Raw genomic sequence first — 26,056 nt, 5'->3', positions numbered from 1 at the left:
TCCCCTCCTGACATGGGAGGTCAGGTTTGGATGTTGGTTTGATTTCAGAAGATTTCAAATAAATATCCAGGGATCCAAGGTGCCACCGTGGAATCGTGCTGCTTCGGGACACGTGGGCTGAGGAGGCCCCTCCCTGGAGAGAAGCCGCAAGGACAGGCAGCCAGGAACAGCAGCGGGAGGACCACAGGGGCAAGACTGCCTCTGCTGTGTGTGGGACCTCGAGGTGCTGTGTGAAGAAAAAGAACCCGACACATGCGACCACACATCTGACGATTCCTTTATGTGAGATGGCTGGACCAGGCAGGTCCATCACACAGAAACAAGATTGCCGTTTGCAGGACCTGGGCCAGTGGGACTGAGGATGGCTGTTTAATAGGTGCAGGGGTTTGGGGAGGAGTGACGTGAACATCGGGAACGAGATGGTGGTACTTGTTCACCATTGGGAATGAACTAAATTCTACACTCCAAATGGTCGATTTTGTGTTGTGTTAATTTATCTCAATGTAAATATATACAGGTATACGTATATATGTATGTATGTATATATGTTTATATATATGGAGGAAGGCTCTGTGGGGAGGTTTGGGTTCTAGAGCCAGAGTGCAGCCTGGCTCCTCCACCCGCTAGCTCTGGAACCTCAGGTGAAGAGGATCTCGCCTGTCCTCGGTTACTGATCTGTAAAATGGGCATGGTCACCACACCCATCACAGGGGGTTATTGGGGAAGGGCCTTAAGAGAGGGCTGCCAGGTTTGAGGTTGGACAGCCAGTAATCCAAGTGGCGCAGGAGGATTGCAAGTTCAAAGGCAGCCTCAGCCACTTAGCGAGGCCCTGAGGAACTTAGTGCGACCCTGACTCTAGGAGGCTGGGTTAAATGTCCCCGAATTCAATTCCCTGTTACCAAAACAAGAAAGAGAGGGGAGAAAGAGAGAGAGAGGTCATATGTGAAGCCCTTCAGCACAGATGATGGAGCACAAGGAGTGGATAAATGGGACAGTATTTATTCTGAGCAAGGGAGAATTTACTCAGCACAAGTTGTGTCCTGGGAGGCAGAACTGCAAAAGGACCTACTGCCAAGTTTCCTCTTTTGTCCCAAGTTACTATATATACTCCTAGAAAGGGGCTTGATTACCTTCAAAGTTAGTTCTGACTTTTGAAATTCTATGAATAGGGGAAAGGAGTACACCTGAGAGCCTGGGAAGAGCTACAGCATGATGGAAGGAAGTACGACTACACAAAGGACCTTCCCATGTTGATGCAGACAAGGATAGAGAAGATGCAGGTCCACAGCAGGTCTCTCAGACACAGGAAAATGTGGAGGCCATCGTGGTCATTCTCTACAGGGGTAGAAACAATGACCCTGGATCCTTTGGCCCTTTTCCCTCAGCCCATTCAGTGGGGCAGGAAGCGGATCTGGTAGTTTGGGGGCACTCTGCCCACACCACTCTCCCGGGGAGTGAGGTCGATGTCCTGGGGAGCCACGGGGCTGGCCACAGAGAAGTTCTGGAGGATGGTGGTGAAGAAGAGGAACAGTTCATTGCGAGCGATGCCTTCACCAAGACAGATGCGCTTCCCTGTGGGCACAGAGGATCAACGTGTGGGCTCGGGGCCAGGGCACATGCTTTGCCTGCCATACCCCAAAGCCCAGGCACCTGTGCATTGCTAAGGATTTTCACAGGCTTGATCTTTAACCTGTTGGGTCTTCAAGTTGATTGTTATAGGAGAGTTTATAGCTATTGTTTGATTTTCAAAGGGTTCAGTGGCCTCGTAGGAGATAAGGACCCACTTGTGTTTGGGTGTGTCCGTGTGTATAGGTATGTGTGTGCATATTTCTGACTTGACATTTTTAACGTTTTTCATTTTCACAAGGAGAATATCAGGCACTGGCAGGATGACTAAAGGCAAAGTTGGAATTTGTAGAAACTCCTAGACTAACACCTGGCTTGCATTAGGAATCCTACAGGTGTAGTTATTGCTGTTTGGATCTAAGAGCCACTAAGCATGTGTGTGTGTGTGTGTGTGTGTGTGTGTGTGTGTGTGTGTTTCTGGCACTCTGTGTTACATCTGTCTCTGGGTTTTCTTCTAGTTTTAACCTGAAATCCACCAGCTCCAAGAATTCCCTCAAAAAAATTATTCATAAAGTTGTGAATGGGACCAATTCCCATGAGCAGGGTTTCTATGGCTTCCCTAGATGGATGCTCAGAGGGGTTTGTGTTAACAGACCACAGGCTTAGAGAAGGAGGAGGACAGAGATGGCCTGAAAAGTCAGGCAAGGACACAGAGCGCCTCCAGGTGCTTCAGTCCTTCCTCATCTGCAAACTAACCGCCCTGGGAAGGCCCAGTGGAGGACCGGATTCCAGGCATCCCCTGCACCTTTCAAGCTGCTGCAAAGTTGTGCCTGTGTGGATGCGTCTGGCAAGGGGTCTGTGTTCTTTTGGCATTTCCAGATGTCAGGAGATGGGACCTTGGAAGTACTCAGGGCAGGTCTCTGGGAGGGTTCTTCTCCTGGAACTGGCTGGGGATCCAAATCTTTCCAAGAGCCTAAGGCCTGTTATCTTCTCTCAGCACACCCTCCCCCTTCTTTGGCTCCTTTATTCCAACACTCTATTGGTTCACTTTGTTCTTTTTTCTGCTTGGGGCACTCTGCCTCTGTCTTGGTCTATACCTAAGAAGTTTTGTTTTGTTTTTTGTTTGTTTGTTTTATCCATTTTAAATTTTCTTCTCATTCCCGTCTATCCATTCTCTCTCTCTCCTTCCTCTGTGATCTCTTTTTTTTTTTTTTAAAGAGAGAGTGAGAGAGGGGGGAGAGAGAGAGAGTGAGAGAGAGAATTTTTAATATTTATTTTTTTTTAGTTCTGGGCGGACACAGCACCACATACCAACAGAGATGTTGTGTCCTCTGTGATCTCAAGTTCACTCTCTGTCTCTAACAGACTGTCTTCTCCGCCATGATCTCCCTTTGTCCCTCTCTCTATCTAGTCCCCATCACTTCTCCGTTGCTTAGCTCTGTTTCAGTCTTTACTTCTCTAAGTCTCTGCCTCTCCCTAAACTTAGGACGGAGCTATTGGATGGAGAGCTGACCTTCACCTACCACCCCACGTGTTCCCTGCTCTCACTGAAGACAGAACAATCCCTTTCCTAATCTATAGCTGGAGCTTCTTTCAGTTGCTCTAATGGGCCACCTAACTCTACCCTGCTGTTGCCTCCACCTGGAAGCTTCTTTCCCGTAGCTGATCAACACTCGCCCACCAGGCCTCTGCCTGGAAACCAGTTTCTCAGGTGAACTTTTCCTCACCTACCCACCAAAGTTAGTGTTTCCTACTTTGTGCTCCCAAATAACGCCAGATTATTAACGATAGTAACTGACTTTGTGCCAGGCGTTTCTTAGCGCCAGGCATTTAATAATTTAATAAGATCATTATTTGGGGACAACTTGATGAAAATGAACTGTGGACTATAAGTTTCCTGGAGCAGGAATTGTGTCTGTACATGATCTGGATTTTTTTTACGCTTTTATTGATGCATAATAATTAGACATCATAGATTCATTGTGACATATTTATAAGTGCACATGACGATCTTGGTTCCCAGGACTTCTCTATACCTCCATCCTCCCTCCCCCTGACCACCTTCTCTTAATTACTTTTCTTTATTTATTTTTTAATTGTTGTATTATAATTATAGATCAAAGTGGGGTTTGTGAGTTTGTACATGCACAGAGCATAACTTGGTCAGTTTTATTCCTTCTCCTTTGCCCTCTGCCTTGATCCCCTTTCTCTGATCTACTAGTCTCATTTCTGTTTTCATGAGATCACTTTTTATTCCTTTTTTTTCCTGTAGTTTCCACATATGAAAGAAACATTTCACCCTTGACTTTCTGGCTTATTTCATATAGCATGATGTTTTCCAATTCCATCTATTTATCCATTTACCAGCAAATGATATTATTTCATTCTTCTGAATGGATGAATGCACAACACACTCACACACACACACACCACATTTTCTTTTTCTTTTTTTTGTTACCAGGTATTGAACATTGAACTCAGGGGTGCCTAACCACTAAGCCACATTCCCAGCCCTTTTTTATATTTTAATCACACACAGGGTCTCACGGAGTTATTTAGGACCTTGCTAAGTTGCTGAAGCCAGCTTTGAACTTGCAATCCTCCTGCCTCAGCCTCCCAAGCTGCTGGGATTAGTCATGCCTGGCAACTATACCACATTTTCTTTATCCCTTTATCTGCTGACAGACACCAAGGCTGGTTCCATTACATTGCTATTGTGAATTCTGTCATTATAAACATTGGTATGCATTTATAGCTATAGTATGCTGATTTTAGTTCTTCTGGATGAAAACAAAGGAGTGGGATAACTGGGTCATATGGAGGCAATAGACTAGGGATGAACCCTCTCTGAGTTTTTAGCTGCATTATCTTAGCCCTTTATTAAGCACTGGGCTTGGAGTCATGCTAACAAATACTTTTTGGTTGTTGATTTTTAAGAAAACGACTTTGCTCAGGTCTAGGGATTTTCCAACGTTTGCCCAAGGTCCTGCTCATCAAGGCGAGCCTTGGGACATAATGTCACTTCTCAAGTCTCCTCGCAGGATGGTAGTGAAAATGGAATGGGACAGTACAGGTAAAGCAACTGGAATATGCTGAGCGCTCACAAAACAAAGACCTATCTTTGTCTCCAGGAGCAGATGGGACCTGCCCCTGGTGTCTTTGAAGGGATCCCAGGTCCAGCCTACCTGCCGAGAAGGGGATAAAAGCTTCGTTCTTCTTCAGTGCCCCGTTGGCATCCAGAAAGTGGTCAGGGTTGAAGGTGTCTGGTTTTTCAAAGTAATGCGGGTCGTGGAGAGCAGAGCTCAGGATGGGGTACACTTCAGTGTTCTGAGGAAAGGTTGAAAGATCAAGAGACACTGCCATTCCTGGCCCCACGAAAAATAAAGTGATAAAACAAACAAAAATGAAAACCAGGGGCCCTGCCGAGAAACGCACAGGAGGTTGAAACTAGGGATTAAGTGAATCAAGGACACCCACGGAGAGCAGACCCAAACCCAGCTGGGCTCACCTTGGGGATGAGGTACCCTCGGAAGACAGTGTCTTTAGTGACTATGTGGGGCACACCAATGGGGAGGAGGTCTCCAAATCTCTGAATCTCGTGGATGACTGCCTCCGTGTATGGCATTTTGGAGTGATCATCAAGGGCAGGTGGCCTGTGTGAGCCAATCACCTGTGCAATCTCCTCTTTGACTCTTTCTGCACAGAAAAGGGGACCAATGAGCTCTGTTTCAGCAGCCACACTGTTCTCTGTGGACTACTGAGCCACAAAATTCCTACATCAAGGCTCAGATCATTGATACCCTCAGAGCAATCAGCTGGGGGATGGGAAGAGGGAAACTCAACCAGAACTCTCACCGTTTGAATTCTAATGAATGTGATAAGTCATCTCCCCCGTGCACAGGTACCCTGTGTGTGCATGCATGCACACACACACACACACACACACACACACACACCATGATTTCACAGGCAATTTGAGATGAAGGACTACAAGCTAAAAAGCTGTCACACCCATCCCTCTAAAATGAATAAAAAATATCTAACATTTATCATGAGTGCATTAGAGATGAAGCACTGTGTTAGGTCCTCGGGAATAGAACAGTGGAAAAGACCAGTGTGAATCCATGAAAAACTAGATAAAGAAATGGCCACCTACATCAATCCTATCAATAATAAATCAATGCCTGAATGTGAAGATTAATGAATGAATGAGCAAACCAATGAATGGATGATGTATTCAACTTAGCAATAGGTGGATCAATGAATAAGTCCATTAATAAATGATTCTTGGACAAAAAAAATGAACCCTATGAGTCACTAATCACATGAATGCTTAATTTATGAAATACATAGATGAATAAATTAGTGTAGGTATGCAAAATAATGGAGAAAATGAATGCATAGATTAAATGATAAATAAATGAGGGATGTATAAATGAATAATTTACTTAATGCAAGAAAGATGGACTGAAGACTATTTGATGGAATGATTAAGGAATGAGACTTAGTTCATGGAAGGATGGGTGGATCCATGCCAATGAATGAGCCATGAATCAATGACAACAGTCACTCAACTATCATTGTCTGAAGGTCAACTCACTCATAAGTAAAGGAATGTGAATGTCCTTGGATGAATCATTGATGAAAGAATCAGGGAGTCTCAATGTATGTGAATCAATAAAAGGTTGGATAAATAAATGAAGGATGACAGAAAACCTTGAAAGAACAAGTCAACAGATTCTACCTTTACCACCGGCCCACAGCACGGGCTCAGCAGGAGACCACCCTGGGCCTGCCAAGCTCCTGAAACAGAGGTCAGGTCGCCTCTCATCCATGGAGGACCCCAGCCCCACCTCTGCAGCCAGGAGGGGATCAGAGGACCCTCCCCACGCGCTCTCCCGGGCCCACCTGCCACGTGAGGGTACTTGAGCATGAGCAGGAAGCCATAGCGCAGAGTGGTGCTGGTGGTCTCGGTGCCCGCGAAGAAGAGGGACAGCAAGGTAATGGCGAGGTTCTTGTGGTGGAACTCGCTCTGCAGGTTGGACTTCTCCTGGGCCCACAGGTGTGGAGAGGGAGGGCAGGTCAGGGCCTGGAGCCCACTGGGGACTCGCCTGCCCCCCAGGCCCCGCCCTCTGTCTCTGGGTCTCCTCCCCCCCCCCCACCGCCCCTGGGGTCCCTGGGTCTCAGCAGGGCCAACCCCGAGTCTCTCTCTCTCTCCTCCTCATGGCTCTGCCTGGCTTGGTGTCTCTCTCTCTCCGTCTCTTTGGCTTGTTTCTGGTTTTTGTTCCCCAGTCCCTTCCTGCCTCTAAGGGTCTTTTCTCCTGTTTCTTTTGGTCCCTGTGTGTCCCCATCACCCAGCGCCCTTTCTCCTCTCCCTCTCATGTCAGTCCCCCTCCTCCCTTCCCTGGTCTTCCTCCCCGCCCCCGGCCTCACTTTGTCCATGCGGAGCAGGTAGACATCGATGTAGTCTCTGGGGGCGCTGGGGTCCAGCGTTGCTCGGTGCTTCTCCACACTGTGGCCAATGAAGGTGAGGACCTCCTGCAGGTTCTTGTAGACTTGCCTGTGGGTGCCCGGAAAGTACTTCAGGACGTGGGAGAATAATTCAAACACCTGCAAGAAGGAAGGGGCAGTGAGTTCTCCCCAAGGACTGAGCTAGCAGTTGGGGGGAGTAGACATCCAGGGGCCCAACACCTCTAGGGGGAATCTCTTCTCTCCCCCCAAACCTTTGACTTATTCTGTCTTCTCTCTTTTCCTCTCTTCTTTTTCCCAAGCCCTCCTCTTCTTAGTCTCTCTGGGACTCTGTTTCTGATCCCTGCTCACTGTCTCTCCCTCCCTCTACATCTCACATCCCTGGCCCTCCATGTGGCATCTACCTTTCTTCCAACTCTAGGTGCACTTCTGTTCCCCCAAAGCAGACCATGCTTTCCCATGACCCTGACTGTTCCCCTCACCCCCAACCTCCTTCCTTTCCCAGACCTGGCCGGAGAAGGAGCTGATCAGCGCGAATGACTGATAGAACATGTCCAGCAGCCGCAGGAACTCTCGGTCTTTATAGTCAAACCGTTCTCCAAAGACGATGGAGCAGATGATGTTGGCAGTGATGGACTGGAAGAGGAAGGTGGGGTCCACGAGGGCCCCTAGGAGGAGAAGGGGGCAGGTCACAGGTCACAGATTCCAGAGCCTGGGGACAATTGGCTGCTGCCCATCTCTCTGGGATTGTCCACCGCTGCTCAGTAATAAAAGGTAAGAATATCCATACAGCGCCCACTTGCTAGCACAGCCTATATCAGGCCTTATTCCAAGCCCTTTGCATATTTAGTTTTCACCAGAACATAGTAAAAAAAATACAATTCTACTATTATCCCCCCCCACACTGTAGATGGACAGACAGGTTCAATAATTTATTCACAGTAGTTTCTCATTACAAGGGCAGAATTCAGACCCAGAATTCAGCCAGTGCTGTTGGCCACTCCCCTGCCTCTCTTCTGGGACCCATCTCTGACTGTGTGACCTCCTAGAATCAAGTCCTTGGGGCAGGACTGCAGAGCTGAGCTCCATCAATGCCTTGTGCAGATTTAGAAGCCCCAATGGCTGCACCCCTCACTCCCACACCCAGGTAGTCTCTTCTCTCTATCCCGAGGGCTTTCTGGTCTTGCTTGAATCATTCTTCACTTTCTCCCTGAGGCCTGTGCTTGGCAGGTGCAGTCCTGGTCTCTGAGACTGGGAGGGAGGGGGCTGGGAGCCCAGGAACCTCAGATGAATGCTACCCCTCTCTTTGGGTCTCACCTGTTTTCTCTCATTCCTCTGCAGACTTTTCTCTGAGGTTTGTCTGTCCGTCCTTCTAATTTTCTGACTCGGTTTCTCTCTCTGCTTTGTTTTTTTCCTGCCTCTCAGTCTCTCTCTCTCTCTCTCTCTCTCTCTCTCTCTCTCTCTCTCTCTCTCTCTCTCTGTTTCTGCATCATTGCTATCTTTTTGTGCATGCATACCTCTCTTTCTGTTGCTGTGCACCCCACATCCCTCTCTGTTCCACTGTCTTTCTTTCCTGTGCATCCCTAGGCCTCACCCTTGGATTTCCTCAGCTCCTCCACCAGACACTGAGCCTCCTCCTGAATCCGTTCCTCAATGCTCCGCTTTCCCATCCCGAAGTCCCTCATGGTGGCCAGAGAGAATCTCCGAAGGGTTTTCCAACGTTCTCCATTGGCAAAGATCACACCTGGGGATGTAGGAGAGATGGGTTGCAGAAGAAGTTGGAAGGAGTCTGGCTCTGTCCCCACCCCTTGTCCTCCCTTCTCAGACTCCACTTTCCCAGGTCTCATCTTCCATCCCACCCCATCCCAGGGACTTCTAGGTCCTCACCGTATCCCTGGAAGACTGGCTCAACAATAGATATTTTCCCCCGGCCAGAGAAATCCTCAGCTTGGTCCACCAGGGCCTCCCGTATGGCCTCTGTCCCACACAGCATGACCACAGGCCTTGGTCCCAGGTACACGGTGAACACATCACCATATTTCTCTCGAAGCTGCCAAGCACATCCACACCAGGGTTGCTGTTAGTCTGTGCACACCTCCGTTGTTAACCATGAAATGCTTAGATGCAGATTGGTCCAGAGGTGTCTCCCACAAGACCCTCCTCCCTCAGCCTCCAGCCCCCTTCTCAGGTTCCAGCCACTAAAGGGTCAATGCACAGTCCGGGAAGGTCCACTCTGATTGATTGGGCCCTAAGCATCCACATGCTTCAGTATTTCTAATGCCATCCTGCCTGTGCCCTTGAGTCTGGCCACATCTCCTGCGCCTCTCAAAGAATCTTTCTGTGACCCAACTGCTTTCCGCCTCCTGACCATTTCCTAAGAGGATGACTCTGACCCACCCACTTGGCAGATGTGAAGGGTCTTCTAATGATGCTCATGAAACGGTAAAAGCCATCATATCTGTACAGCTTGGGAAATTGCTAGGCTGTGCCATTACCCCCTTGGCGTCTATGGGAATTGGTCCCAGGACCTCTGAGTAATACCAAAACCCTGAGATGCTCAAGTCCCTAATATACAATGGCATAATACTTGTGTATATATTCATCCTTCTGTATACTTAAATCATCTCTAGATGACATATACCTAACGGAATGCAAATGTGTTCCTATAAATAGGTTGTATTGCTTAGGGAATGATGTCAAGAGAAAATGTCATTACATATTCAAAATGAACACAACTTTTTTCAAGTATTTTCAATCCACAATTTAATGGACCTGTAGATGTAGAAAATTCAGCTATGGAGGAAAACTTTGTTTATTAAAGTTGATCACATACATACTCTGCAACTTCATCCCTCAATACTTTTCCAGCAAACATGTTCATCAAAAATATCATCCACAACATTCATAGAAGATTGCTTGACACAATGTTTATCAGTGTAGATAAAGAATAAATCCAATGACAATTTCCAACAATTGAACATTATGCAGCATTGACAAAGAACAAACTACAGCTACAACCAATAACTTTGGAAAACTCACAGACACGTTGAATGGAAGCAGCCAGTCACAAAAGAAAAGTGATTTTACACTTACATCTATTTACATGAAGTTCAAAGACACAAAGAAAACCAACCCAGAGTGTCAGAATAAATGGAAAGGTAGTGACTGGAAGGGGACAAGAAGAAGGTTTTCTGGGGACCAGCCCTGTTGTTACTTGATCTATAAGTCAATGATATAAGTGTGCTGTTTGTAGAAATTCATTAAGTTGTGCACATTTTAGGATGAGTTAAACATTAAGAAAAAACTTGACTCAAAGAATCATAAAAATGGCCAGGCATGTTATCACACATCTATAATCCCAGGGACTCGTGAGCCTGAGGCAGGAGGATTACAAGTTCAAAGACAGCCTTAGTAGCTTAGTGGGGCCCTAAGTGACCTTATTTCAATATAAAATATATAAAGGGCTTGGGATGTGGCTCAGTGGTTAAGTGCCCCTGGGTTGGATCCCCAGTACCAAAAAAAAAAAATAAATTAATTAAAATAGAAATTGTTAAGTTTACTTTAAAAACATCTTGCATTGATCTGTGCAAAGCCCCCTCACTGACTTCTCTGCTTCTACTCTTATGCCCCTTGATACGGTTTCGCCATTCTCCAAGCCACAGCAATCCTATTTAAGTGTCGTTTAGTTAATATCCCTGACCCTCTTCAAGTCCTCCAAAGTCCCCATGTCACCGAGAATGACACCACAGTCTCCATCCTGGTCCACACAGCCGCAAACCCTGTGGTCCCCACCTTCTCTGACTTCTTCCCCTCGCCCCTTGCTCGCCCTGATCAGCCTCCATGCTGTCCCCTGAGCTCGTTCCTGTTCAGGTTCTTTGAACACCACCTGCTCCCCCGGTGCCATAGCTCCCTCTGCTTCTTTCAGTGTCTATACCAGAAACAAAGCAGGACCATGTCTATTTCCTGATCATGCATCTAAAAAAATCTCCCAGCACTTTCTAAAATATCACACTGCTTTATGTCAATCATTGCTCATCTACCTAACTTCACCCTATTTTTTTGTTAATATGTCTCTCCCTGTGGAATGTCCAGGAGCATAGCGACCTTGTGTTCCCGTTTAAGATGCCCTGTCATCCATGCCTGGAATATCCCTCAGCACACACAAGGTGCCCTGTGAATTTGTTTTACATATATATTTTTTTAATTGACAAGTGAAGTTGTACATGCAGCATAATGTGTTGACATCTGAATACGTTGTGAAATGGCTAAATCAAGCTCATTATTACCTCTCACACTTATCACTTTTTCATGGTGGGATCCCATAAAAATCACCTCTCGTAGCTATTTTTCCCCGTGCCATATATTGTTAGTAACTGTAGTCTCCAGGAAGAACAGAAGGTCTCTGGAACTTATTCTTCCTGCCTAGCTGAAATTTGTATCCTTGACCAACATCTCCCCAGTTCCCCCAGCCTCTGGTAGTGTGCAGTCTACCCTTTATTTGAATGAGTGTGACATTTGCACAATCCACTTACCATAAGTGTGATCATGCAGTGTTTGTCCTTCTGTGCCCCCCTTATTTCTCTTAACATAATGTCGCCCAGTGATGGACACCTCAGACGACAGGATTTCCTAATTTATAAACATAATTTGCTCCATTTCCATCCCCAGTATTTTCCCTATCCTTTCCCCTCTCCATCCCCCGGTTCTCTTCCTCTACTAGTCTTCCTTCTGTCTGTTTATTATTTTTAATTGGTTCCTTATACATAAAAGTGGACTTCATTGTGATGCATTCATTCATTCACACAGCATACAGTCATGGGGTCCTTGACAAAGATTCCCAAACATGAGCCTTGGAAAAAAGTCTTTTGAACAAAGGGTGCTGGGGAAACAGGATATCCATTATGTGGAAGAATGAAACCATATCTCTGTCTCACCCTGCATAAAAATCAGCTCAAAGTGGATCAAAGGCCCTAGGAATTAGACCAGAAACGTTGAAATTGCTAGAAAAAAAACACAGGGTCAACACTCCAGCAGATGGGTGCAAGCACCAATTCCCTTATTAGGACTCCTTAAAAATGCTGCACCTGGGTTGGGGCTGCAGCTCAGTGGCAAAGCACTTGCCTTGCATGTGTGAGGCACTGGGTTTGATCCTGAGCCACCACATAAAAATAAATAAAGATATTGTGTGTTCATCTACAACTAAATATGTATATAAAACCATTGCACCTAGGCCCAGAAGCATACCATCTTTATGAGGCCCTACAAGAACCTGCTCTTCCAGGAAAAAAAAAAAAGCTTTAGATTCCATGTTTTCTTAATTATTCCCCATCTTTAATACGATGCCTTCTTGTGTCACTGCCTTCCAGGGAGACAGCTTGTTCCTCAGAGGCTCCCATCTGTGTCAGGTTAATGGATACTGACATGTCTTCTTTTTTAATGTTTATTTTTTTAGTTTTAGGTGGACACAATATGTTTATTTTATCTTTATGTGGTGCTGAGGATCGAACCCAGCGCCCTGCGCATTGCCAGGCGAGCACACTACGGCTTGAGCCACATCCCCAGCCCCCTGACATGTCTTTACCACAACCTAACCCCCAAACTGGCTCAATCTAACAGGGATCTTATGGAGTTAATATTCAACTACAAAAAAAAAAAAAAAAAAAAAAAGCACCATCAATGGCGAAATTTAAAATGACAGAATGGACTTCAGGGGAAGAGATGGCTTCAAATAATCCTTCAATTCAAGGAAATTTCACCTTTATGTACAGGAGGGAGGAGGGGAGGAAAGAGGCGGGGATGGGGATTGAAATCAAATTCTTTGCATTGGGCTGGGGTAGTGGCTCAATCTCAGAGCATTTGCCTAGCACCTGTGAGGCACTGGGTTGAATCTCAGCACCACATACAAATAATTAAATAAAAATAAAGTATTGTGTCCAAAAACAACTAAAATTTTTTAAAAATTCTTGCATGTATGATTTTGTCAAAATGAATCCAAATACTATGTATAATTATAATGCTCTAGTGAAAAATAAAAAAGTCCCCAGCCAAAATAAATAAATAAATAGATTCCTAAGAGCTCAAAAAATAAAACCAAAAAATCAATAAATAGTATGGCCTTAAATTAAAAATTTTCTGTACCACAAAGGAAATAGTTAAGAATGGCAGAGAGAACCTACAGATTGGGGGGGGGGGGGGGTCGGGTGGAATCTTTCCCAGCCAGGCTTCCAACCAGAATATATAAAGAACTCAAAAAGCTTAACACCAAGAATAATAATAATAATAATAATAATAATAATAATAATAACCCACTCAGTAAATGGGCAAATGATCTGAATGGACACTTCTCAAAAGAATAAATACAAATGGCCAACAAATATACGAAAAAAAAATGTTCAATATCTTAGGAATCAGGGAGCTGCAAATCAAAACTGTACTAAGCTTTCATCTCACCCCTGTTAGAACAGCAGTCATCAAGAATAGAAATAATGATAATTGCTGATGAGAATTTTGGGGAAAAGCTACACTTACACATTGCTGATGGAACCATAATTAGTACAACCACTTTGGAGACCAATATAGAGGTTCCTCAAAAGACTAGGATTAGAATCACTATATGACTGAGCTAGCCCACTCTTTGGTATTTATCCAAAAAAAAAAAAAAAAAAAACCAACAACAACAATTCTAAAGTCAGCATGCTATAGTGATACACGCACACCAATGTTTATAGAAATGCAATTCACAACAGCCAAGTTATGCAAACAACCTTAGTGTCCCTCAGCAGAAAAAAAAATTTAAGAAAATGGGAGATAGATTTACATCTAGGTATAGGTTTAGGTATGGCTATAGATACACATACATAAAATGGAATGTCACTCATCCGTAAAGAATAATAATATGTCATTTGCTGGTAAATGGGTGGAACTGGAGAGCATCATGCTAAGTGAAAGTAGCTAGATTCAGAAAGTTAAGGGTCAAAAAATGTTTTATATGCGGAAATTAGAGAAAAATAAACAATAAAAAGGGGGGATCTCATGAAAATAGAAGGGAGAATGGTAGAGCAGAGGAAGGGGATCAAGGAGGAGGGTGGAGGGACAGGACAGTGGAGCAACTGTGGAATGAAGTTGGCCAGTGGATTATTATTCAGTTAGTGAGTAAATGGATGAGTGGGTCAAAGTAAGAGTCGTGGCAAGCACTTACCAGACGCCACCTCTAGGCAGTGTCCCATTTGTCCTGCCTACCAACCGTGAGAGTCACACGTTTCTACAGGTACTATCTCATTTTATAGAAGATTCTAGAAGAGTTGAACTTTTGACACAAATCTACATCTCTCTGACTCCAGGAGGATTTGGGGGCTTATTGGGGAATGGAGAAGGAACAGCAGCACCTCCCCCAGTCCTTCAGATCATGACACACACGGCCACGCTCTCCTTCCCATTCAGGTGGAGGATCATGGAAACCTAGAAGATCCTGGGAGGGTCTGTGACAGTGCTTTAGGGGCTCTGTGAATCCTCCGGCTATTTTACAAATTGTGTGTGCACAGCCTGGGTTATTTTGGTTTTTAATCATGGGTCAAGCCTTGCTTTGTGAGTGGATTAATGTCATTATCATAAGAGTGGGTTTGCTATAGAAGTGAGTTCAGCCACCTCTCTTGTAGCTTCTGCTAGAGATGACATACAACTAGGCCCTGCCAGATGCCTGTCCACTCTGACCTTAAAAGCAGAGCCCTCAGGCCCAGTCACCTTAAATGCCCCATCTTTCTACACAGTTGCCTTGGGACTAAGTTTTCATCACATAAACATCGAAGGACACATTCTGACCATAGCCTTGCACCACTGGCCCCAAGGGACTACTTCATGTGCCTTCCACATTCAAAACACATTCATCCCATCCCAGTAGCCACCAAAGTCTTAAGACGCAAGGCACAATTTACCCTGAGGCAAATTCTCCTCCAGCTGTGAGCCTGTGAAATCCAACTAAGTTATAGATTTCCAAACTGCAGTGGTGAGACAGGCCTAGGGAAGACATTTGCATTCCAAAAGATAGAAATAAGCCAGAAGAAATGGGCAGCTGGTCTCAAGTAAGCCCTAAAATCAACAGGGAGAACACTATAGGACCCCTGTGACATATGGAAAGCAATTAAAATGAAATCATATGCACTCGGGGCCTTTGCCTATGTGATAAAAACCAGTAAGGGGGCAGGCACTGGGTCTGTGGCAACCCTTCCTGTAGCAAGGCCAGCCAAGGAAGACCTGTGCTTTCACGCACTTACTCCTTTACTCATGTACACATATTTACTGAGCACCTACTGTGTGCCAGGTACTATGAGCAGCACTGTGCTCAGATATGTTAGTCAGTTTTTTGTCACTGTGACAAAACACCTGAGAAAAACAATTTAAAGGAGGAAATATTTATTTTGGCTCATGGTTTCAGAGGTTTCCATCCATGGTTGACTAGCTTCACTACTTTGGGCCTGAAGAAAGGCGGGATATCATGGCAGAAGGGTGTATCAGAAAAATGCTGTTCCACTCACGCCATCTAGGAAGCAGAGAGAAAGAAGTTGGGAACAAACTATAGTCCCCAAGGACCCATTCCCTCCTAAGCCCCACCTCTTGCATTTTCCACCACCTGCCAATAATGTGATTCTATCAATGTATTCATTGATGAGATCGGAGCCCTCGTGATCCAATCATTTTCTAAAAATCCCACCTCTGAATATGACTGCATGGAGCATCAGGCCTTCAATGCTTGAACCTTTGGGGGACATTCCAGATCTAAATCATAACATTTTATCCATGGCCCCCAAAATCTCATGCACATTTTGCAATGCAAAATGCATTTAGTCCCTTTCTAAGAATCCACAGAGACTAAACAGTGCTGGCATTTCCCAAAAGTCCAAATTCAAAAGGCTACTCTGAGGTTCAAGGCAAACTCTTCTCTGTGAGCCCCTATAAAAAGCAAAAAGCAAGTTCCATGCTCCCGACATGCATGGGTAAGCACTGCCATTCCAAGAGGTCAGGGTGGAGGCCCAGAAAGCGAGGGCTGGGGCCAAAGCACGACTGAACCCCAACAGGCAAACACTAACTCCTGTAGCTCCACGTTGGGTACTCTGGCCCCATGGTGATAGGAGGTGTACCCCCAGGGTTTGAAGAGCTCCACCCGATGGCCTTGCTGGTGGCAGTCTACATGGCCTCTGTCTTGGGTGTCTCTGCTCACCGCCAGGTGCTTCCCTGAGCAGATATTCTGCATTCCCATCCTGTCCGAATTCCTGGGGTCTGCGCTGGCTTCACTCTCCCAGCTTCGAGCATCCCCTCTTAGGAGCTGCCCACAAGGATTTTGATCCTGTCCCACACTGCCTGGTCTCCTAGCTGAATAACACAGAACATTGGTGCTGAGAAAGAGGAAAGCCTCTATGACCCCATAACTCTAGCATTCCATGTTCCTAAAAAGCCAGCACCATGTGAATGACACCCAGGTCTGCTCTGCTACCAGAAGGAGCAGTGGTAGCCAGACCCCCTTGGACCATTTCATAGTGGCCTCTAAATGCCTGGATGGTTGACACAGTGAAAAGGATCCTGGGAAACAACTTCCTGGTGGCACTGTGGGAGCAGGGTGCCCTGGCACTCTCTCCTCAAAGCAAGCTATTTCAGAGGAGTTTACACTTTTACACCCTTGAGCCTGAAAAGGGGGTTGAGGGGGTCTGGCCAGTTCCTGAGATACCCTCAAAACATCTTTTCTATTGTTCAGCTGCAATGTACTTGGCTTCTTTTTAGAGCAGCCAATCCTTGAAGCGACCACACTTTCATTGGCCCCAACTTTATATGGACTTATTTTCCAACCAAACTAAAGATTTGTCAGAATCTTCTGCTCTGCTTCTTGCTCTCAATTTGCATAGTAAATATAGGCACAAGCAGCCAGCAGTCCACATGTTGCTGCCTGAATGCTGTACTACCTTGAAATTTCCTTTTCCAGATTAATTTACATTCAACTTCACACAAAGTCTCAGGGCACAGACAAAATGTATACAAAGTTTTTGTCAGAATGTCACAAAATGGCCTCTGGTTCAATACCCACTAGAATCCTTGCTCCCATCGGAAACCTCATGAGCACAGTCTTCACTACCTTCATTCCTGACAGCATTCTGGTTTTCTGATCTTGCACCAGAAATATCCCTTAGTCTCTGCATACAACATTCTCAGGCTTCTCTATCCCTCATTGCCAAGATTTTCCAAATTCCTCCTGCAAACCTGTTCCAAAGGTTTCCAAAACATGATCAAATGTAATCATAGCAACAACCCTCTTCTCAACACCAATATCCTGTGTTATTCACTTTCCATTACTGAGACAAAATACCTGAGAAAAACAAATTAAGGGAGAAAATACTTATTTTGACTCATAGTTTCAGTCCATAGTTCACAAATTCCATTGCTTTGGTCCTGAAGTGAACAGAACACTGTGGCAGAGGGGTGTGGTGGAGAAATATGTTTAGCTCATGACAGCCAAGAATCATGGGTTTGGGGGGTCAGGACAAAATATAGATCCAAAAGCATGATCCCCAGGACCTATTCCTTCAACTGGGTCCCACCTCCTACCATTTCTACAACCTGCCAATAATTCCATGAAATTATTAATCCATCAGTAGATTAATCCATTAATGAGAGCCCTCATGAGTCAATCATTTTCTAAAATCTCCACCTCTGAACATCACTGCAATGAGGACTAAGCTTACAACAGGTAAGTCTTTGGAGAACATTCCAGACCTGAACCATAGCATTCATATGCTTTGGGTTAAGGAAAATGGAGCATTGCCATGGATATCGGCCCACTTAGGAGAGGCAAGTGATAATCATAGCAACCATGAAAGTGCATGGTAGAGATCTGACCACATCTGGGCCTCAGGAATGACTTCCTAAAGGAACTGAAACTCCCCTGAAGATCTAGGAAACCCCATACATACTTTAGTTGTCAATCATAGTAACACCCACAGCTGAACCAAAACCCACAAAACCACCTCCCAGACACAATTGCCTGCCAGAGCAGCTCTGGACTTCTTAAGCCAAAAATCACAGCCACCAGACACTACCCTAAGGGACATGTCCACAAGCCCCAGGGCTACCAGCAAGCTGGTGTGGGAAGCCACATGGAAAAGAGCTACAGCATTCCAAGCTTACGTGGCTGTTATCCTCTGTGAGTGAATCAGGCCACCACCCTCACATTTCCACAGCGTGCCTGGGAGATCCTTACTGGCTCTTTCCAGGGATCACCACTGGAGATCACCAGCACTTGGCACCAGGAACTTTCTGTGTGGAGTAGTTACCCCTGGCTTCCTACTTATTTTATGTGAGATGGGTTCATGTCCTGGAGGCTTGGGCCCTCATGTGACAGTGTGGTAGAATCTGTAGAGTTGGACTATTGGAGGGGGCAGATAGTTCACGGTGGCACCACCCTCAGAAGGAATTGATGCTGGTCTTGCAGAGAGAGCTAGTTCTTGAGTGACCACGTTGTTATAAAAGGAGGCCACCCCACGTTTGGCCTCTTCTGTACATGACCATTTCCCTTTCCTCTCCTCTTCCATGTTGTGACACACCTAAGGAGACCTTCACCAGAGGCTGAACAGATGGAACTGCCTGGTCTTGGACTGTCAGCCTCCAAAACTCTGAGTCAAACAAACCTCTTCACTTTATAAAGCACCTGAACTTGGCATTTTGATAGCAACAGAAATAATACTAAGACTGTCTTCCCTGTCTGGTGGAGCATATTATTTCTTACTGCTCCCCTTGGCTCAGACAAGTCAATTCCTCACCATGTTACCATCATTCCATTCGCGCCTCCTCTCCACTCCCCGTGTCCTGTTCTCATTCACTCAGGCCTTCTCCTTGCTCACCTCTCCCCAATATCCTCAGAAATGGCTTCTTCCCTCCACTAATCCTTACTCCATCCATTTTGAGGCTCTGTTCATGTCCTACCTCTTACATAAACCCTTTCTGGACCTTCAAATGATCCAAAAACTCATGTTTCTTCACTTGTATTTGGAACCACACAAGAGAGCACTTAACTGTTACCTAATTTATCTTTGTGGGTTTTTTCTGTATCTCTAACCAGACTGTCCATTCCTCAAGGGCAGGTCCTTCAGCTTATCTCCTTGAACCTGCAACTGGTCCTAATATAGAGTGGAATTAGGTTTGTACATTCTTTATTTGCATTAGTTACAGGTAGAAGGGCAACCAGACTACCTCCTCAGAGCAGCTGCTGGCAGTGGTTTCTGGGCTACTCCACACTGTCTCACCCCTAGTGATCTCCTTCACTATCTCCAGACATCACCACGGCAGGGTTATTATGACACAAAGCTAACTTAGCCTTTCCAACAAATGATTAGCACAAAGAGTCTGAACTACTTTTGTAAAATATACAGGATACCCAGGACCATAGAATCTTACAGTGAAAAGATGCCTCAGAGGTCAGCAAATGTCCACCCCTTCCATGCTCCATACGAAATCCCTTCCTAAGAAGTCCCCACTGCCTATACTCCAACAAGTTGGCTACCACGTCTTTTTTTTAAACTCACATCTTAGGCAAATAGGAATTCCATGGTCAGTTTTACTTGTTTCAGAATCTGTAAAGGATCTTTATTGCCAATATCTTCACCAACCCTCATTGGGAAAAGAGCTGGGGGGTGGGGGCAGCAAATTCTGCTAGTGGAAGGATGGTTGGCACCCAGTTAGCCTCTGAGACCTTAGAAAGCTCCCTTGAAGAGGGAGCCAGTGTTCTTGATGATTGCCATCCCAACAAGAGTGAGAGAAAATCTCAATGTCGTTTTTTTATTTGCATTTACCTGGTTCTTAGGAATGTTGAATTTTTCTTATTTATCTGTTGGCCACTTGTATTTCTTCTTTTGAGAAATGCCTATTGGTTGATTGAACTTTTTTTCTTTGATGTTGAGTTTTTTGAATTCTTTATATATCCTGGATATTAATCCCCTGTCAAAGGAGAGACTGGAAAGGATTTTCCCCACTCTGTCGGCTCTCTCTTCATTGTCTTAATCATTTCCTTTGCTGTGTAGAAGCTTTTTCATTGGATGTTGTTGCACTTATTGATTCTTAGTTTTGATTGTTGCACTTTAGGAGTCTTGTTAAGGAAGTTGGCATCGGAGCCAATATGTTGGAGTGTTGATTCTCTGTCTTCTTCTAGCAGTTGCAAAGTTTCTGGTCCAATTCCTGGGTCTTTGGTCCACTTTGGGTTGAATTTGGGGCAGGGTAAAAGACAGAAATCTTCCTTTGTTTTCATATGGATATCCAGCTTTTACAGCACCATTTGTTTAAAAGTCTATCTTTTCTCTAATGTATGTTCTTTGCACCTTGGTCAAGTATCAGATGGCTGTATCTATGTGGATTTGACTCTGTGTCTTCTTTTCCATTTCATTCATTTCCATGTCTGCCAATACCATGCTGTTTTTGTTACTATAGCTCTGTAGTATAATTTGAGATCAATGCCTCCAGCATTGCTCCTCTTGTTCTAGATTTCTTTGCCCTATTCTGAGTCTATTGTTCTTCCAAATTAATTTTAGAACTGCTATTTCTAGTTATCTTAAGAATATCATTGCTGTTTTCATGGGAATTGCATTGAGTCTGTATGACAGTTTTGGTAGTATGACCATTTTGACAATATTTATTCTGCCCTTAACAGAACATGGGGGACACTTCCCATCTTCTAAGGTCTTCAGTTTCTTTCTTCAATGTTCTCTAGTCTTTCACTGCCTTGGTCAGATTTATTCCCAACTTTTTATTTTGTTTTGGTTTCTGATGTTGTAAACAGGGTAGTGTTTGTGATTTCTTTCTCAGCAGTTCCATTGGAGTATAGGAAAGCTATTGATTTGGGTATGTTGCTCTTGTATCCTGCTACTTTGCTGAATTTATTTATCAGCTCTAGAAGTCTTCTGGTGGAGTTTTTTGGGGTCTTCTAGATAAAGGATCATGTCATCAGCAAAAAATAGATAATTTGACTTCTTTCTTCCTATTTGTATCCCTTTAATTTCCTTTTCCTGCCTTATTGCTCTTGCTATAGTTTCAATAACTATATTGAATACAAGTGGTAAAAGTGGACATCCTTGTCTTGTTTCTGATTTTAGAGGAAATACTTCCAGTTTTTCTGTATTCAGTATGATGTTGACTTTGGATTTGTCATATAATAGCCATTATAATGGTAAGGTAAGTTCTTTCTATCCTTAGTTTCTCCAGAATTTTGACATGAATGAGTGTTGGGTTTTGTCAAAGGCCTTTTATGTATCTATTGAAATGAGTATGATTCTTTTCCTTAATTCCACTTATATGGTGAATTATGTAGGTTGATTTTCTGGGGGGCGGGGGAAGGTACTTTCATACATTGTTGTGAGACTGCAAATTAATACAACCATTTTCAAAAGAAGAATGGAGATTCCTCAAAAGCTAGGAATAGAACCACCATAAGTCCCAATTATCCCACTCCTTGGTAATTATCCAAAAGTACCAAAATCAGCATCTTATAGTGACACTGGCACATCAATATTCATAGCAGCACAATTCACAATACCCAAAATAAGGAATTGTCCAGATCCCTGTCAACAGATGAAGGAATAAAGAAAATGTGGTATATGTACACAATGGAGTTCTACTCAGCCATAAAGAAGAATGACATTATGTCATTTACTGGTAAATTGATGGAACTGAAGAACATCATGCTAAGTGAAATAAGCCAGACTCAGAAAATCAAGGGTCAAATGTTTTCTCTCATGTGCAGAAGCTTAAGCAAGATAAGAGTCAGGGGAGAACCCATAAAAACAGAATTGAGATCTGTAGAGTAGAGGAAAAAAATTGAGGGGGAGGGAAGATGGATGGGAAAAGGAAGTAACCTGGAATGAAATTAACAAAGTTGTGCTATGTACACCTGTGAACGTACACAGTGAATTTCACCTTTATGTATAGCACAAAATAAAAATAAATTAATAAATAAATGGAAGACCAGTAGAGGGAGGGGAAGGGGGAGAAGAGGGGATGGAGAGAGGAAGCACTGGGGACTGAGAAAGAGAAAAGATTATTTCATCATGTATGATTATGTTGAAATGAATCCCACCATTATGTACAAGTATAATGCACTGATAATGCACGTTTTATAAAAGAGGAAGTTCAGTGAATTGAGTTGAAAAGGATGTTTCTGTCCAAAAGTTGAACCAATTTGACCTCTAACCACCTTCCCAAATCTTGTCACGGCTCACACTATGATTATGAGCATTGCCCAGCACAGATGCAACTCAAACAATGTCATATCTACTCATGAGACTCTCTGTGTAACTCCTCTGAAAAAATCAAAATGTCCCATAACTTGAGAGTCTGAGACTCAGATACATTGCATCTCTCAGGTCTGGTGGACAATGTCAAATAGTCACTAAAGACCACATGCTTGACTTGACTGTCTATGATAAACACATATGTACATACATAAATTATAATCATTCATCATTTATATGCTCCTTAAGCAAATAGTTTTTATTCTCAAATAAGTATTGTACTAAAAAAAATAGTTTTTGTTACAAGACACTGAGATAGCCAGGCATGGTGACACACACCTGTAATCCCAGTGGCTCAGAAGGCTGAGGCAGGAGGATCATGAGTTCAAAGCCAGCCTCAGCAAAAGTGAGGCGCTAAGCAACTCAGTGAGACCCTGTCTCTAAATAAAATCCAAAATAGGGCTGGGGATGTGACTCAGTGGTCAAGTGCCCAGGTACCAAAAAAAAAAAAAAAAAAAAGACAGAGATGGAGCTGAGGGTATAGCTGCTTGGTAGAGAACTTGCCTAGTATGCACAAGGCCCTGGGTTCCAGCCTCAGCACCAAACAACAACAACAACAACAAAATGTTATTAACTAATAGGCCACTGATCAGAAATATATATATATGTATGTATCAAAACAAAAGGGAGAACAGACCTGAGATTCAGGAGGGTGGTCTGCAGGGCGGGGGATAGGGACAGAGGAGCTGGGAGCCACTGTCAGGGTTCCAGCTCCCCCACTGGAAAGTGGGGTCATGGATGCCGATTAATTATTAATAAGCAGATATTTAAACACAAATGCATGCATCAGAGTATTGACACAGGGCCTGGTAAATGACGGAGAGTGTCAACTGGCTGTTTATGTTAAAAAGCGCTCCCTACCGCCCTCTCCCTGGCCCCACCTCCCTCGCCTGGTCCCAGCCCTGACTCAGGCCAGCCTTTGCTCCCTTTTGTTGGCAGAAATAATATGCCCTGGACTGGTGCCACCCTGTTCCTCTCTTCCAGGGATAGGCAGGCACCCAAAGTCACAGCCGAGGGTGATGGAGGACAGCAAAGGTCTGCACTGTGGCTCACATCCACACACCTCTGCACGGCCACTCACCCCCACCGCTGGAGGACAGCGCCCCTTGCACAGCTCCAGCTGAGCAGGGATGCCTCTGGCCATCTGACCACTCTCCATCAAGATTCAGGCTCAGGCCCTTCACACACCAGCCATCCCCACCCAACCCCTGAGCTGGAAGGAGGCCTTGCTCTTCCTGCTGAGGGATCCCCAAGTACAGAGGCAGCAACCAAACCACCGCAGGGCCCCATCCATCTGTCTCACCCGCAAGAAGGAATTGAGCAAGCCTCTCCTGTCCATTTGCAGAAGGTTCCCCAAGAAGGGCAGAGGACGGGGGCCTGGTGGGAGGTGGCCGCTGGCCTTTGGGTGGCCCCTGACCAGCAGAAGAAAAAGGCCTGTGAGCAGAGCAAGGAGCAGGAGGACACTGAGCTCCATGGTCCTGGTCTGACCGCCGTCCACCAGCTGCAGCCTCAGCTGGACCTTTTATCCTGAGCCTCCTCCCCACCCCGTTATGCAACCCCATCTGCTCCCCGCCTCCCTCCTCACCGTCCAAGAGTGTGAAGTAGCAGTGTGCTTGCTTGGCCCCGTGACCTGCCCCCTCCTACCTGCCCCCTCCCTTCCCCTCTGCCTCCTCCCCAGATATTGGCAGAGATTCTGTGAAAGTGATACCACAGTGCACGGGGGTGTGTGCTGCTCTGTGCGGTGTTGTGTCTTTTCTTCTGTGTTCTTGGGTGTGGTTGGGTGTCCACAGATATTGTCTGCTTGCTTATGCTGGCATGCAATTGTCCCTGCCTACTTGCCACCGTGTGGGCACTGGTGTGCTTTTGACCTGCAAAGGGACGTTTTTTACATGAAGGTGCTGGTGTGCATTTTTGCTCAGGAGTCTGGGTGTTGTTATGCAGACATTCTTGCCTGTGTGAGGGCTTCTACATATTCGTTTGGTTTCATATGTGAAAAGGCGGTTGCGTTTGAGTCGTGGGGTTGGTGGTGATGTGCGTCCCTGTGCGTTCCTATGAGCCGGCTGGGTGTGTGCATCTCCGAGCCCCCGTCTCTGTAAGGCCTGCAGATGTGGCTGTCTCCAGGTTCTTCCTTTCACTCCCTCTTCTGTGACAGACACAGGTGGGAGTGATGGAGAAACAGGGAGAAGCAAAAGATACAGGACTGTGACCCAGAGGGAGTCAGGACAGACACCAGGCAGGAGGAGCAGCTGGTCCCTTGGTCTCTGGTCCTTCCGGCCAGTGCAGGCTGGCTCCCTCTCTGACTCTGGCTGACTTCCCAGTGCAGGAAACTCTCTGACTCTCTTGCTCTTTCTCTGGCTCTGCCTCTATTTCCCCTTTAGACTCTGAGCTCAAGGAGCATGGGGACGGTGTCTGGTCTGTTTTTTGTCACCGTCGTTGTTGTCTTCTGTAACTGGATATCAGAGCTTGAGTGGTTGATAATGAACAGAAATTTATTTGGTTCAGGCTGTGAAGCCCAGGAGCATGGTGCTGCATTTGGTGAAGGCCTTCGAACTGTGTCATCACATGGCAAAAAGGCGAGGGGACATGCTTAAGAGAGAAGAACGGGGGGAGTACAACTCTCTGGATGCCTAACCTACCCCCACAGCAACTAATCCACTCAGAGGTCAGAGCCCTGGTGACCTAATGACCCCTTAAATGTCTCCCCACCCCATTTTTTTTTCCTTTAGTTGTAGGTGGACACAGTGACTTTATTTTATTTATTTATTTCTATGTGGTGCTGAGGATCCAACCAGTGCCTCACAAGGGCTAGGCAAGCGCTCTACCACTGAGCCACCACCCCAGCCCTTAAATGCCTCTCTTAATAATGTTAGAAAAGCAATCAAATTTCAAAATGATCTTTAGAGGGAACATTCAAACTATCTCATTAGGCCTGGTCCCCCCTCAACCCCCACCACCACCCCCCAAGAAAAATAACTCATGTTCTTCTCACATGCAGAACACAGTCATTCCCAATAGCCCTGGGGATCTAATTGGTTGTTCCAGCACCAACTCAAAAGTCCAAAGTCTTTTCTTTGTCACCTACAGGTGAGACTCAAGTCATGATTCATCCTGCAGCGAATGAGCTTGTGAGGTCAGAACAAGTTATCGTCTTGTAAAATACAGTCATCCCCTCCTGGGGGAGGAGTTTCAGTTACCCATGGTCAACTGCAGTTCAAAAATATTAAATGGAAAATTCCAGACATGGACAGATCCTAAATTTTAAACTGGGTTGTGGGAAGCCATTCTCACACGTGATTGGGCACCTCCCTGACTGGGTGTGAGGCGTTCTGGCTAAACTGTGTTGAACTAATCCCCACCCTCTCTAGGTGAGAGAGCCCATCCGTGTGGGGGTGTGACTGACCATTGACCCTGAGACCAATCACTGACCCTGACCTTGGAATGCTGTCCCCCTCGACCTTCATTGGATGGAATTTTCCCCTGAATTTCTTGTTCCCCAATAAAAGGCCACTCCCTGGCGTGCTCTCTCTCTCTCTCTCTCTCTCCTGCTAGTCCTGAGTAAGCCTCGCTGCCCCACCAGGTGGCTCAAGGCAGGAACCAGAGGGAGGGCCGTCTCAGACCTGGTCAAAGAAAAAGGTAATTGAGTTTGTGTGTTTATTTTGATCTCGCTAGTTAACTTCTATGCTTCGAACCTCTTGTATGAAGCC

The 26,056-nt window shown here is 45.3% G+C and overlaps 1 protein-coding gene across 1 annotated transcript; it reads right to left on the bottom strand.

The window, feature by feature from the left end:
- Window positions 1–365: 365 nt before the first annotated feature.
- LOC308638427 (cytochrome P450 2B4-like) lies at window positions 366–23,864 on the bottom strand. The gene is made up of 9 exons (XM_081275866.1): window positions 23,656–23,864; window positions 8,923–9,085; window positions 8,630–8,779; window positions 7,543–7,703; window positions 7,000–7,176; window positions 6,475–6,616; window positions 5,075–5,262; window positions 4,752–4,893; window positions 366–1,572 (listed from the first exon to the last, which is right to left on the bottom strand). Exons 1-9 carry the CDS (start codon window positions 23,824–23,826, stop codon window positions 1,391–1,393), a joined length of 1,476 nt encoding a protein of 491 aa, XP_081131992.1. The 5' UTR covers window positions 23,827–23,864; the 3' UTR covers window positions 366–1,390.
- Window positions 23,865–26,056: the final 2,192 nt, after the last annotated feature.

Source organism: Spermophilus citellus (assembly GCF_964194105.1).
Source record: "Spermophilus citellus genome assembly, chromosome: 18".
NCBI lineage: Eukaryota > Metazoa > Chordata > Mammalia > Rodentia > Sciuridae > Spermophilus > Spermophilus citellus.
Note: the sequence above shows the minus strand (reverse complement) of the source record. Positions and strands in the feature narration are given on the sequence as shown.